Source organism: Salarias fasciatus, chromosome 11 (assembly GCF_902148845.1).
Source record: "Salarias fasciatus chromosome 11, fSalaFa1.1, whole genome shotgun sequence".
Lineage (NCBI taxonomy): Eukaryota > Metazoa > Chordata > Actinopteri > Blenniiformes > Blenniidae > Salarias > Salarias fasciatus.
In genome coordinates this window covers 31,011,530-31,025,835 of record NC_043755.1, presented here as the reverse complement: position 1 = coordinate 31,025,835, position 14,306 = coordinate 31,011,530, and the positions used below count along the sequence as shown (strand labels likewise).

General features: G+C 47.2%; 1 protein-coding gene across 1 annotated transcript; it reads left to right on the top strand.

The window, feature by feature from the left end:
* Positions 1-4,170: 4,170 nt before the first annotated feature.
* Positions 4,171-14,299, top strand: onecutl (one cut domain, family member, like; the record flags this gene model as incomplete). Its single annotated transcript, XM_030103485.1, has 3 exons — positions 4,171-4,306; positions 5,491-6,612; positions 13,965-14,299. Coding segments are annotated over 3 exons (1,569 nt in total), but the record flags the coding sequence as incomplete, so codon positions are not given.
* Between the last annotated feature and the right edge of the window lie 7 nt (positions 14,300-14,306).

The window sequence follows — 14,306 nt, the reverse complement described above, 5'->3', positions numbered from 1 at the left end:
GTGTGTGTGTGTGTGTGTGTGTGTGTGTGTGTGTGTTTGTGTGTTAATTTAAATCATTTTTACCTTTTCAAAAAGCCCCTAAAAGCTCATCTTGCATCATTTCACTGGTTGTGTTTTTAGTGTTCGATCACTGATCACTGCAGACTCGTCGAAGCCTCCTAATCAGCCACGTTGGTCCCGTTACGCACAGTGCGTCACTCACGCTGCGTGCGTCAATATGGAGAGTTCACATCAATGCTAATTTCTAACCATTATTATAATCATTTATATCTTCTCTCTTCACATCTGATCTGGTGAAATTAATGCAGCTATTGATTATTCGCATGGTGATCTGTGTAGCGCCAGGTCTCCTGATAATAATTGATTTTATTGATTAGTTTGGGTTGGGAGAGTAATAATAAAAAAAGGGGAGTTGACAAGAAGAAAAAGGAGAAAAACAGTGAGGAAAATTATCATATGACGCTGTAAATGGAAGTTATAATCTGAGATTACAGGATGAGAGATATAAACTCCTGGGACGCTTGAATTTATAAAAATATAATACATTAGATTAAAATCAAATTGCACATACTTATATTAATTTATTGCAACAATTACATAATTTTTTTAGCAATTTTAATATTCTAGTTTTCTCTGTTTGAAATCAATTCAAGCAAATTTGCGACTCTGAGCAGCCAAAGAGAAAATCTCAATTCTCAATTTATTTAATTCTAACATACTCGGAAATGTGATATTTTACAGAAAAAAAACGTTGTACTTCAAATTAGCATATAATACACACTTTTGCAAAAAAAAAAACACAACAAAAAAAAACATGTATTGTAGAAATACAAACGAAATTTAAGATATATAATTCCATGCACTGGTTTGAATTCATTTGTTTTATGGTTGTTTTTTACACACACTTTGCGCGCGATGTTGCGCAGCGACCTGCTGCGCACAAACTTACTTTTGATTCAATTTAAAGACTTTCTCACATTAAAAAAATATTTTAGTGCACTTTAAACACAAGTTGTTACACAAGCTGTAATATCACCTGTAATAAATAATTAAATCTCTCATTATTTGGACACTTGACGCGTTTGGTGAACTGAGTTCATTCTAACATTTAGAAGCACGTCTGCTACTTTTGGAAGTATATCGTCCTTTTCATATGATATTTATCACTTCTTTGAAACCTGGAAGGAAAAAGTAACACACACTGACAAGATCAGGTATTTGTGTCTTTGGAGCTGTTGCTTTAATGGAATGTTTCTCATCATAAATCTCATCGTTAATTCACATGACTCTCCTGTTCATTTCTTTAAATGTAATTTTATTTGCATGGCCTGTGAAATTGCTGCAAACCTGAGTGAATTTAGCACACTGGACGTGCAGGTTTTGTACTCATGGTGCATTTTAAAGAGGCTGCTCTGAAATCAATAACTGAACATAATGAAGAAATGAATGAAAATACTGGAAATCAATCGTTTTTTCATAAGTGAGAGACCATGAAGTTCTCTGTCCCTGTTTTACATTATTCTCAAGCTGTTGGTGTTCAACGTTTTTTCTCCTGTTTAAATGTATTATCCAGTTTTCTTTTTTAATGCTCTTTTTATAATTTTTTTTTTTACATTTTGAATCTTAACTTTTGTTTGATGCACGTGACAATAAATAACTTGGACAATTGATTAGTGTGTTTGTATTTGTGTGTGTTGTGTGTGTTCTGTGTGTTCTGTGTGTGTGTGTGTGTGTGTGTGTGTGTGTGTGTGTGTGTGTGTGTGTGTGTGTGTGTGTGTGTGTGTTGGTGTGTTTCACAATCAAGCATCTCAATAAAATTCATCTCCATCCTGCTTTTAAACATAATCAGTCTTTCATATTCTCAATAAACATATATATAAATATATGAATGTATTTATTTATCCTAAGTTAATCAACAGAATTTAAAATAAGCTTCTTTTTTTTTTTTTTTTGCTTTTCATTCATCCTCTCTGCGTTGAAAAAAATCTTCAATTAATGTCTTTTTTCTCTTTTCTGCGCTGCAAACGCAGAGTCGATATCTCATTCAAAACTGCGCCCTGCGCGCGCGCCCCATCCATTATCATTTACCAATAAGTGATCACGTTTACCCGGTGATTAAACGGAGGATTTGGGGAGGTGAGTGTAAAGTACAGCATGAAAAATGTCAGCGCGTCTCCCTCCTGCATCCTGTTGCTGCTGCAGGCCTCCAGGTGCAGCATTCACAGCACGTGCGCGCTGTTTTCCCCTCCAATAAAATATGAATTTATGAATCTTAACAAGGCTCCTCTCTTCGTTTCTCTGCCATCTTTGCAGCACCTGACGGAAGTCGAACCTGGTCTCTCCAGCGCATGCATGGTCATTTTAAGGTCACAGCAATGCCCCCTGACCCTTGACCCTGCTTGTAATATTGGATGCGCTGCGGCTCCACGCGTCCCTCAGGATGAATGGTTAAAATCTAAAACGCACTACTGGCTTGAGATTAAAAGCTTCTCCTCCTCCTCCAAGCCTCCATGTCTGGAGTCACTGTGGATGAGATGCTGTGAAGCAGGAATGTTCCTCCGTCCATCCGGGTGATGGAGCACCTGAAGCTCGCGGCGTCTGAGGTCCCAGAGCATCAGCTAAAAGGCAGAAATGTAAATGTTCTGGCTGTAATGTTGCTGATCCTGCTGCTGGGAGCGGAGCGCATCAGCGAAACGCTCCAAATGGAAGCCGGCCTTATTACCTGCACGCGCTCAAAAGATTTTAATCTCAAACTCATCCGCGAAACAGATGAGATGCGCAGTTTTTTTTTTTCTATTCTTCTTCATATCAGAGCAGAATGAAATGATGATGGGTGTCAGTTCCTCTCTGGGCCCGCAGCGCGTGAGCTCGGGTATCGGCCTCCCTTCTCGGGTTTTCCAGCCACAGAAGGTGAACTTTCACCCCCGACCTCGGAGAGGACCTTTTATTTTCGCTCTGTAGCCGTTGACCAGTTTTTTTCTTTTTTTTTTTTTTTTTACCTCCAGCTATACTCGCCATCCATGCACGCACCCCTCAGTCCTGACTGCATGTGCGCGGGGCGGATCGATAGGGCAGCATCTGCTCCGGGAAGCCGGCGGTCCCACACCGCGCACCGCTTCGCTGTTTCCAAACGCCAGAACTGCTCATCTCTGAAAATTAAACTGACAGACAGATATGATTAGTATGCGCTCTGCCTCCCTGCTTCTGTCTGCCGCGGTGTTTTCCGAGGCCGACGCGCGCGCAAACACGCACGCACGCACAGGGCCCCTTGCGCCGAGATGCAGACGAGATGCAGATCTCAAAACTGCAAACAGGCGCGCACGCGCTTTTACGCGGAAGTGCACTAGGAAAACACACCGTATACGTGCGCGCATTGAGTAATTGATAACTTCTCTTAAAAGGGGCATTGAGTGGGCACGATTGCGCGCTCGCGCGCACGCGCTTTCTTGCCTATCGAGGGTCTTCTCAGGAAATAAAAAGGGGTCACATTGATCCTGCTGTGGGACTTTCCAGACTGAAGTGTTGCGGATTAACAGAACATAAAGGCCACTTGACCGCGTTTATGCCCTGAAAGCTGCGATTTAACATTTGTTTTAGAAAAACAAAGCGCACATCTGGATCGTTTTATTTTTTTTTGAATGCAGGCTAGGTGGCGCGCAGCAGTTTTTAATTGTATTTTCAGCAGTCAATAACTTCGTGAGGCGATTCCTATAATTACATATTTACAGCCAATTCTCTTTTTTAATCATCGCCATGCCAGAAATTGAAAAACAAACAGTCAAATCCAGCAGGCGAAAATAAAACCTAAAGATCCCCTTCCAGCATCGTGGGGTGGATGTGGTGTTTCACAGCAGTGGCTGCATCACTTGTTACTTAAAAAAAAAGGACAAAATGACATTAAACTCCATTGATCAGCCGCGCGCAGCAGGGTGTGCGCGCATCATTCACAAGTTGTGCATGCAATCAGCTGAAGGAGGCTTAACCTGTGGGGTTGTTGTGAGAGGAAGAAGAAGGAGGGAGAGAAAAAAAAGGAGTAGCGTCTCCACCACCTCCACACCTCACCCGCCCAGTCACCCTCCACCCCCTCCTCCTCCCCCCGGAGAGAAAGGGTTAATTGGAGTAGGAATTTCATCGCACATCTGTCAGATTTTTAAGGCCGTGACGCACTGAAAGCAGAGAGTCAATGTGAGCAAAGGGGGAGGAGGAGGAGGAGGAGGAGGAGGAGGAAGAGGAGGAGGAGGAGAAGGAGAGGAGAAAGAGTTGGTGGTGAGATCGATGAAGTGGCAGGCAGAGGGAAGAGGAGGAGGTGGAGGAAAATCTCACGAGATAATGAAAGAAAAAGAGGAGCGCTGCTAGTGTAGAAGCTAAAAAAGAAAAAGAAAGAAAAAACATACAAACGAGGCTATAGACCCGGAGATTTTTTTTTTTGGAGTGGGAAAACAAAGAAGAAGAAGAAGAAGAAGAAGAAGGAGAAAAAAGGGGGAAACGAGGAGAGAGGAGCCGCTTTGGTGTGTAACCGCAGATGTTTTTTTTTTTTTTTTTTTTTTTTTTTTTTTGCTGGCTGGTTTTGGTGAATGTAGCACCCCGGGGCGCAGCGGACCAATTGTGTGAATCTGCAGGGCTGCTCGGCGACACAATCGGAGAGATGCTCAGGACGGACGGCAGCCGCGGCCGCGCTCCCAGAAGTGGAAGATAAAGGTAGGACCGCTTCCCTCTCCTCCGTCCGCGAGCCCAGCGCGCGCTGCTAGCGAGCTTACATGGAGGGTTTTATTTGATTTTTAGTACTATTATTATTATTATTATTTTAAAGCGAATCGCCATCGCGGTCCGTCATCACACGCATCGTGCGCGCGGGGGGAAATATGCAAACGCGCCGCGGCGATTTGCGCCAGATTCGCGTGAGCGCACCTTCTCTATTTCCCCAACTTTGCATGAAAGGCTCAATCCCGTTTCTCTCGATGTGTGATTAGATGGATCGAAGTGATCTGATACCGCTGCGTGTTTTCGCGTGCAGGATGTGTGAAGCCCCCCTCCGCCCCCCCCTCCCCAAAACACTCCACCTGCTTCTCTACGCTGTTATTGTTTGGGATGCACGGGGAGCAGATTAGCGATTAAGAGATTAGATTCTCGGTTGTTTTCCCCTCTTTCTGTGTGTGGATGAAAGTTGAAATAAGTGGGATAACAGCGGCGCCTGTCTTGTTCTCACGCAGGCACAAAAGCGAGGAGCACAGCTGAGCACCAAAGACACGAGCTGAGTGCTGATGCACAAGTGAGAAGAAAATCCCGGCTAAAAAAACCTCCTCATGCATTTCTGAACTGGTTTTCTGGGAGTTTGAGGGAGTTTGAAGACAGTACTTAACGTTATCAGATAATTAATTAGACACCCCATAAGCCCGGAAATCAATTAATTCACAAATCAATAAATCTATAGTCTGGTGTAACGAGAGACCTTCCAGACTGTTGGCCTGGCTGCTGAACAACAATAACAAGAGCAGAGCAGCAACGCAGCGGGAGAAGCAGCAGCAGCGGCGCTCGGGGTTTCCTTGCCGGGGTTGAAGATGGATGGGGGTCTCGGGGAGATGTCCCTCCACAGCCACGCCGAGCTGGCGCACAGCCAGGACGGCCGCGCCATGCTGCACTCGCGGGACCTGTCGGCCGCGTTCCCCCGGCCCTCCCTCGGGGGCTCCTCCATGTCCCTGGAGCCGGAGCCCCGTCCGCCGGGCTTCGACCACTCCATGTCGGCGCTGGGCTACAGCGGCGACTCGCCGTCCAGCTCCGGCAGCACCTACACCACCCTGACCCCCCTGCAGCCCTTCGACGACAAGTTCCACCACCACCACCACCACCACCACCCCTGCCTCCCCGTCAGCAACGTCATCGGCAGCTTCACCCTCATGCGCGAGGACCGAGGCCTCGGCGCCAACTTCTACAACCCGTACGGGAAGGAGCTGGCCATGTCCCAGAGCCTGACGCCCCCCAGCGGCGGCTCGGGCCTGGGCTCCTCCATGCACGGCTACGGCAGCCTGGGCAACAGCCCCAACGCCAACGGCGGCCAGATGCTCCACGGCGGCTACGACGTGCACGGGGGCAGCCTCTTCTGCCGGACGTCGGACTTCGGCCGGGAGATGTCGCCGCCGGGCATCGGGGCGGGCGAGGTGTCGGTGGGGCACCAGCTGAACAAGATGGAGGCTCACCAGCACGCCCCGGGCCACCACCCACACATCTACAGCCAGCACTACCAGCCCCACCACCACCCCGGCCAGCAGGCCGCCAAGATGGGCGAGCACCTGCACTCCTCGTCGTCCGCCTCGTCCTCGCCCGGCGAGGGCATGCTGCCGGGCTCGCAGGGCGGCGGCGGCGGCGGCGGCTCCGGAGAGGAGATCAACACCCGGGACGTGGCCCAGAGGATCATCACCGAGCTGAAGAGGTACAGCATCCCCCAGGCCATCTTCGCCGAGAGGGTCCTGTGTAGGTCACAGGGCACGCTGTCCGACCTCCTGAGGAACCCCAAGCCCTGGGGCAAGCTCAAGTCCGGCCGCGAGACCTTTAAGAGGATGTCCCGCTGGCTCCAGGAGCCCGAGTTTCAAAGAATGGCCTCTCTGCGGCTGGAGGGTAAGATCTGGCTTTTCTCTCTATTTGCCTCACTCTCACACACACATGCACACGTACACACAGAAAAAAAACCACAACAACAGACACACACACTCTCTCTCTCTCTCTCTCCTTGTTTTCCCCAAACACCTTCTTTCTCCATGTCTTCCAAAAAAAAATCCTCCTCTCCAGCAATCAGTATGCTGCTCAGGTTGATACATGAGGAAAAGCAAAAGCATCACACTGATGTTTCTGTTCTTCGCGGCGCAGTGGAAGCACCAGCCGTCCACCTATTGTTTCATCATAATCTGAACTTAGCAGCACATCGTGGACAGTTTGAGCAGGAAAAGAGGCCATATGTGCCGTTCCTTTGTTTACTTAGCTCCCAAACAGCTCCTATTGATTTGTACAGTAGCTACAATAAAAAAAAAAAAAAAAAAAAAAAAAAGCCACAGACATTTGCCCTCCTCTTAAATGAACCATGAAGATCAGCGTGAGCAGCGGTTGGCAATTTAATCGCTTTTGAGCCCACAAAATAATTTGCGCAGATATGCCATTCTGGGAGCGATTGATTAATCCGAGCAGTGATTTATATCTGCTCAGCGCCTGACTGAAGTCGGGCTGGCAGAGGCAGCCGATGCAAATGAGACTTGAGCGTTTGCCAGACGTCCTTTATCAACGTCGTCACCGAGGCAATTACCGCCAGGCTAAATACAAATGTTGCCCGGCTCAGAGGCAGCACCTTGCAGGTTTGAGAGATTCTCCATATGTGAGGGGGGTCGGAGGGAGGGAGGGAGGGAGGGAGGGGGGGTTTAAAAAAAAGGAGGTTAATGCCTAACACTTAACGCTGAGTACTGGATTGATTAGTCATGAAATGTGAAGATGAACTGGCTTTTTTCTCTTTTTGTTTACGTTTGCTTTTTTGATAACACCAGTATTGTGGACTTTACACAATTTAACAATTTTTTTAAAGGCAATTTCATGAAATTCAGCTCAAAAAACACACAAAATCATATTGTTGGAGGCCTTCTGCATTCATGGGTAGAAGATCTTTTTTTTTTCTCTCTCTCTCCTGAAAGGCACATTGTAATCTGCTGCTTGACATTTAATATTCTTTGGGGATGTGGACTGAAACACGGCGGCGCGCCGTACAGTGCCGCGTTACAGTGTTGTCCCTCCACAGGGACCGAGGGCCCATCTGATGCAGAAAGAGATCCAAGCGAACACAGTAATATGAGACGAGCACAGGCGACGTGGAGAGCGCGCGCGTGTGTGTGTGTGTGTGTGTGTGTGTGTGTTCGAGTGGTCTGCTCGCTCACTGCGGGGGTCTGCGGGCTGTACGTGTGTGTGAGCCTGCACAGTTGATCACTGCTTTTTCGCTCTCTGTCAGCAGCTCGACTGATTAAGCCCAACAACACAATAGGGTTCATAGGTAATGATTGTGCACTCTTGCAATCCCTTCACAATTATTGATCTTTGATTGTTCAACTCTGAGCGCACATGTGTACGTCCGCCATTCAGCAAAACGCTACAGCAATCACCACCACAACCTCTCATCTAAAGATGAGTTATCTCCAGGGTTTGTTTGTTTGTTTGTTTGTTTATTTGCTTTTCCTGTGTTTGTTGGATTAATCTCATCCGGAGGACATGTGAATGTTTTATCCACGCCAACACCTCTTTCCCTTCCTCAAACAAGCCAAAATCTTCGTGATTAAACAGCCTTTTGTTCTTGTTTGAGCTGATTCCTACTCATTAATTATTCCCTCTTTCTTTGGCGGCGTCTTTGTTTATTCATCTTTACTAACACAAACATTATTTTTAACGAGTCGGTCTGCCAAGTCCGAGCAGCCGATCAATCACACTCATAAAAAATTTAAGTCCCTACACAGAGAAGTGTGCTAATGTTTGACAATGCTCTTCTCGCTCTGCTCCCACACACTCTGAAATTGCATATTTAGTTCTTGGCAAAGCCACAATTTGGACAGCTCGGCACTTTTCTACATAACCTACTTTCCAAAGGGGGTTGTTGTGTGTGTGTGCGTGTGTGTGTGAGTGTGTGTGTTTTTTCCCCCCCTGGCCAACCCCCTTTTGTTTAATTACAAGCCTCTATTGATTTCCATGGGAAAGAGCAGCACGCTTTGCCCACACACACCTCGGCCGCATCGGCAAATCGAGACTGGAATTAGAATGCGCGGCGCTCCCCGGTCTGAAGACGGCTCGAGTGCTCTCCGCTTCACGCCTCAAGTTTTAAGATGATCCTCCTTTTAATGCAGCACTCGCTTAAACACATAGGAGGCCCTTTAGTGTCATCCATAAGCCCCCCTGCCCCCTCCGCCTGCCCCCCCCCCCCCCCCCCCCCCCCCCCCCCCCCCCCCCCCCCCCCCCCGTGGTATTTCCATAACTGTGCCTCCTCCACTGTAATTATGAAACGAGCTGCTGCCATTTTGTCTTTTCAAGTAACTGTCTTTCTGCAGAGACGTTTTGCTAAACATGGAGGAGGTGATCCCTCGGATTTATCTGCAGTATCTTGTTTGTGTGTGTGTGTGTGTGTGTGTGTGTGTGTGTGTGTGTGTGTGTGTGTGTATGCTCTATGGATTACCGCACTGTATATGAGATGCATCTCCAGCCCAACCTCGGGCTGTGGAGGAGGCAATCAGGATTTATCCGGAGAAGAAGGCGGGATAAAGACCACACAGCCGCGCTCCGACACTTAAAGTCGAGGAGGCGGGGGGGGCGGCGGGGGGGGTATAAGAGACTATAACTTTAAAGATGATGGCCGAAGCCCTTGACTAAAGGTCTAAATGAATAAGAAAGGTCAATGCGGTTTACGTGTCGGCTCCAGTGCCTGCACCACCCCCACAGTAATGAAAGCCACAAAGCCTCGTCCACCTCTCGCTGCGTTACAGTCCACAACCGGCGAGCCGACGCTCCAAAGGTCAGCGCCGGCTCCATTTGCATACGGCGAGTTGTGAGCGAGGCCGACGTCGCCACATCAAACAGACGGGGCCGTTGTTTTTGTTGTTGTTGGGCTTCTTTCTTTCTTTTCTTCTTTTTTTTTTTTTTTTTATCTGACTCCTGCAGCTCCCCCCACTCCGGCGCTGAAGGGGTTAACCAGCCTCTGTGGGTCGAGGAGTCTGAGCTGCACAGATTTAATCAATAATTTCTATCAGCCCCTGGCCCAAGAAATCAGCAGGGGGTGGGCTGGGGCTGGGGAGGGGGGGTGCGGAGGGAGAGGACACAGAGGGAGGGGAAGGGTGGTGGTGGGTGGGGGGGGTGGGTCTGGCTGGGAGGGGGGGTGTAGGTTGAGACGCCGGGGGGTAGGGAAAGGGCTTTCGATCACGTTTCAGCAACACGAGACAGGGGCATACATCATGATTAGGGGCTGTTCCCACGATCATAAGAAGCCTATAGGGGAATATTTATGTCTGCGGGAGTAGCCCCGCCGCCGCCGATTTATAGCATGGTAATTGTGAGCCTTTTACACATGATTACAGCATAAGGAAGCATTTACTTAATGGCCGGCGTTCTGACCGTCGGTGAGGGAGAGCGAGCCGGAGATGAGGAGGAGGCGGCGGCGGCGGCGGCGAGCGGCAGGACACGGCGACTCCTTCCGAGCGGCCATAAATCCAACGCTTTGCAAGCAGCCTGGCCGGCACTATCATGTCATTTCTTTCATTACCACACGAGCTGAGAGTGCACCACTGTATACACCGTCTGTAGCCTCGGCCCCCCCCCCCTCCGCCCAGAAATATTGATGGTCTGGATGGTGTAACGCGCGTGAAAAATGTAGCATTTGGGAGGGCAGAAGGAGAAGAAAAAAAAAAATTATTTCACTTGTGGTGATATTGACACGGCGCTGACATCTCGGCCTGTTCAGATTTTAATGAGACGTCGCTCGATAACTCTCAGAAATGCAAACGAGATCTGGATGCCTAAAAGCTAACAGGCCCTTGTAATCTCAAGTTGACAAGAGTGCATCCCCGAGTCAAAACATTTCCTTCGGATAATGATCTTGGAGGAGAGTGTTTGCGGGGAACTGGTGGGTGATATTTATTCACGTCCACTTGAGTGCTTTAGTTTCAGAAACTCGGCTGGGTGTCGGAGCGAGTCCTGAGCGGCTCGCGGACCCGGCGCCGACGTTTCCCGCTGCGACGGCGCCCGCGTGGAAAAAGACGGCCGTAAGGTCACCGCTACTTCTCAGGCGCGGCGCTAATGAGAGGAATTTGAGGGGCGGAGAGCCGGTCATACAGCAAACATCAGCGGCAGCCCTCGCCGTGTGAGATGTTTCTCAATGGGAATCTGTAAGCCAATCAATTGGATGTGTCAGCGCTGCTGCGAGAGCAGAAGGCAGCGCCGCGCTTTATATAATGTATGTTTGTAGCGTGTGTGAGATGGATCGCGTCTTTGTCTGCGTGTTAGGCTCTGAAATATGGGATTTCAAGGTTATTGCTAACTGATAGCTCCATTTAATCAAGTTTTTTTTGTCAATAACAGGGCTCCATACTGTTTGTTTTTTTTTTTTCTTTCCTTTTTCTTAACACAAGTGGAAAGAATCTGCCAGAGCGGGAAAATCATTTCACCTGAAACTAATGTTTATCTTTCCATTTAGAAACCGTCTTTAAAGAGTCGGACTCAAGTTGGATTTTAACTCAATTGACATAGTTTACAGTAAACGGGGTTTCAGTTGGATATAACTTGGATTTGCTGGTAGAGTCTCTCAGTCGGAAGGTTGCAGGTTTGATTCCCTACTCCCCCCCCCCCGTCCACATGTCAAAGTGTCCTTGAGCAAGACATTGAACCCCAAACTGCTCTCAATGGATGGATTAAACGTCTTCAGTGGCGGCCGCCTCCGTGTGTGTGTGTGTGTGTGTGTGTGTGTGTGTGTGTGTGTATAAAGCCCTTTGAGGACAGTTCACACAGTAGAAAAGTGCTACACAAGAGAAATCCTTTCACCTTTTCAAAACATCTTGAACTAATTATTATCTTTTTATCCAGAAATAGTCTTTGAAAAGTCAGATTGAAGTTGAGAGAAATTCTTGGACTGTTTTTAAATTGGGAAAATTTGAATGTTAATATACAGTAAATGGTGTTTTCATTGTCGAAAGACACTCACGTGCGTCTTTAATGGTGGAAAAGCAACTCAAACTGAACGTCTAATACAATATTAACACCACATTGATCAAATATTTTCTTTAAAAATAACCATTTGTGTTCACATAGACCAAAAAGTTGAAAGAAAGGGACAGAAAATGTCCAGTTTGAGCTTCAATTCCCTGCTTTGCCTCAGTGTGTGTGTGTGTGTGTGTGTGTGTGTGTGTGTGTGTGTGTGTGTGTGTGTGTGTGTGTGTGTGTTGCGTTGTGTGCACAGTGCTTACACTTAGAAAGGCATTTGATACCATCAGCAAAACAGTCGCCCAACAGCCGAGCCGCGCTGATTGAAACCTCTTAAAAGTGTGCATTTAGGTAATTGCAACGTCTCCCCCCCCCCCCAAATATGTTTTAGTCCACTTAAGGCTTCTAAACACCCCGGGCAATGCCGACTCTGCTTGTTTCACTCACCCCTGACGTAACCCGCCTTTAATAGAAAATAAATTAGTTCCCCCTAAAGTGATTATTACTCACTCACTGCCGCCACATGTAAATGACTTTTATGAGAAACTAATGATGTTGAAGTGTCCACTAAGGGAAAGAGAAGAGAGGAAGTGGAGGGAGATGGATAGAGGTGGGGGGGGGGGGGGGGGGGGGGGGGTAGGAGAAGGCGGAGGGGTGTGTGTTGTGTTGGTGGAGGGGAGTTGGCTCGGTACACAAAGGCAGAGGTTGGTGTTGTGTTTCCTGTAAATACAGAATTACAGCGTGTTGGAGGTGAAGGGTTCAGCGATGGATATGCAGAGGAAACATGCAGCCGTGCATTCAAAACGCTCGTCTGATTCTCAAAATGGATCTGAGCTCTGCCCACACACATCAGCCTCTTTCTCTCGCTCACTCAACACAACTCGCCTCTATTTTATTTTATTTTTTTTTATACGTGCAGGGTAATTTTTAAATTTGAGAGTTTTTTTCATGAGCAGATATTGATTATATAATTGGGCAGGCTGCCCGCTGCAGCTACAGTGGTGTTTAACCCAGACCTGGAGTTTTTTTTTTTAAATCTCTCTTTTTTTGAGGTTGGTGTACACAGGAGTGACGCATGCAAAAAAAGAAACTAAAAGAAAGACAAATTATCTATTAACCTGTGCCTCTGCTTTAATAATTGAATAAACGGCGTGCAACTCAGAAGCTGATCAATCTAATTAATCTTTTCTCACAAAATGTGGTTGAAATGTAAATTACAATTTAAAAAAAAAAAACCTCATATTGACCAAAGAAGATGTAATGCAGGAGGAATAATTTACGCTTTAAAGGACTCTCACACAAATTGAGGCTTTTAAATGTAAAGTGTTATAAGAGGGCATTTTTATACCTAAAAACTATAAATATTCAGTCTTATTTTACAATTACTCAATCATATCTCTTTGTAAAATGGCAAAAATTAACACTACTTCTCTAATTGGCTTTAAAAAGCGCCTCTGTTACATTATTGAGTTCTCCTGTCCTGCAATACGATGTTTTATTTACAAAGAAAGTACATTAAATATGACCTACAGAGTGTGTTTTTGGGATCTTGTAGTAGCTTTCTGGTGCAGTTTTCTTTTCAGAGCTTTAAGATACATGCAACCATCAGATCCTCTAACTGGGAATATCAGACTAATATAAACACTAATATAAGCTTTAATGCAAAAAGAACCCCCATCCCATATCAATCATCTTTCATTTCCATCCAGTTGTCATTATTAGTTCATAAGAAACCATTAAAAGACAAGTTATTGATTAAGGTCACTTCTCCAATTAAGGGTTAAGAGAAAAAAAAAAAATCACCATTTGATTATTTCTGTAAAATAGCTTTCCTGTTGCATCTGTTTTTGTGCTTGAATATAAGGGCGGACAGGCGTCGTCGGTGGTGGATGACCACAGGTGTGACAGATCTGGGCGCAAACTGTTGTGAAAAAAAGTAATTAAACACACTAATGAAAACGGTCAAGGCAAACGTTCTCCTGGACGCCGCCGTGCATTTTCCTCCCAGCCGCCTTCAGCAGCTCACCGGCAATCGGGTGTGATAGGCTGAACATCTTGATTCCTTTACTGCACGGCCAAACAAGTTGCTGATTCATCTCTTTTAACTAATCAAAGTTGCTTAGCTAATCTGTTTTCTTTCAACAAATCCACTTTCGCTCAGCTTAATCCATTTGTCCTAGTTAGCCGGCCAGTCTGTTAGCTAACCTGTTTCCCCTTCCCTTTTTTTTTTTTTAATCTGTCTTTCGCACGTCTGCCCGCAGCCTGCAAGCGCAAGGAGCAGGAGCAGAGCAAGCTGGAGCGCAACCAGGGCCCGAAGCGCACCCGGCTGGTGTTCACGGACCTGCAGCGCCGCACCCTCATGGCCATCTTCAGGGAGAACCACCGCCCCACCAAGGAGCTGCAGGTCACCATCTCCCAGCAGCTGGGCCTGGAGCTGTCCACCGTCAGCAACTTCTTCATGAACGCCCGCCGCCGCAACCTCAACAAGTGGGCGGACGAGGGCCGCCCGTCCTCCACGGGCTCCTCGGGCTCCAGCGTTTCCTCGTCGGCGGTGTCCTGCAGCACGGCGTGATGACGCGGCGGGCGGGGCGCCGGGAAGGAAA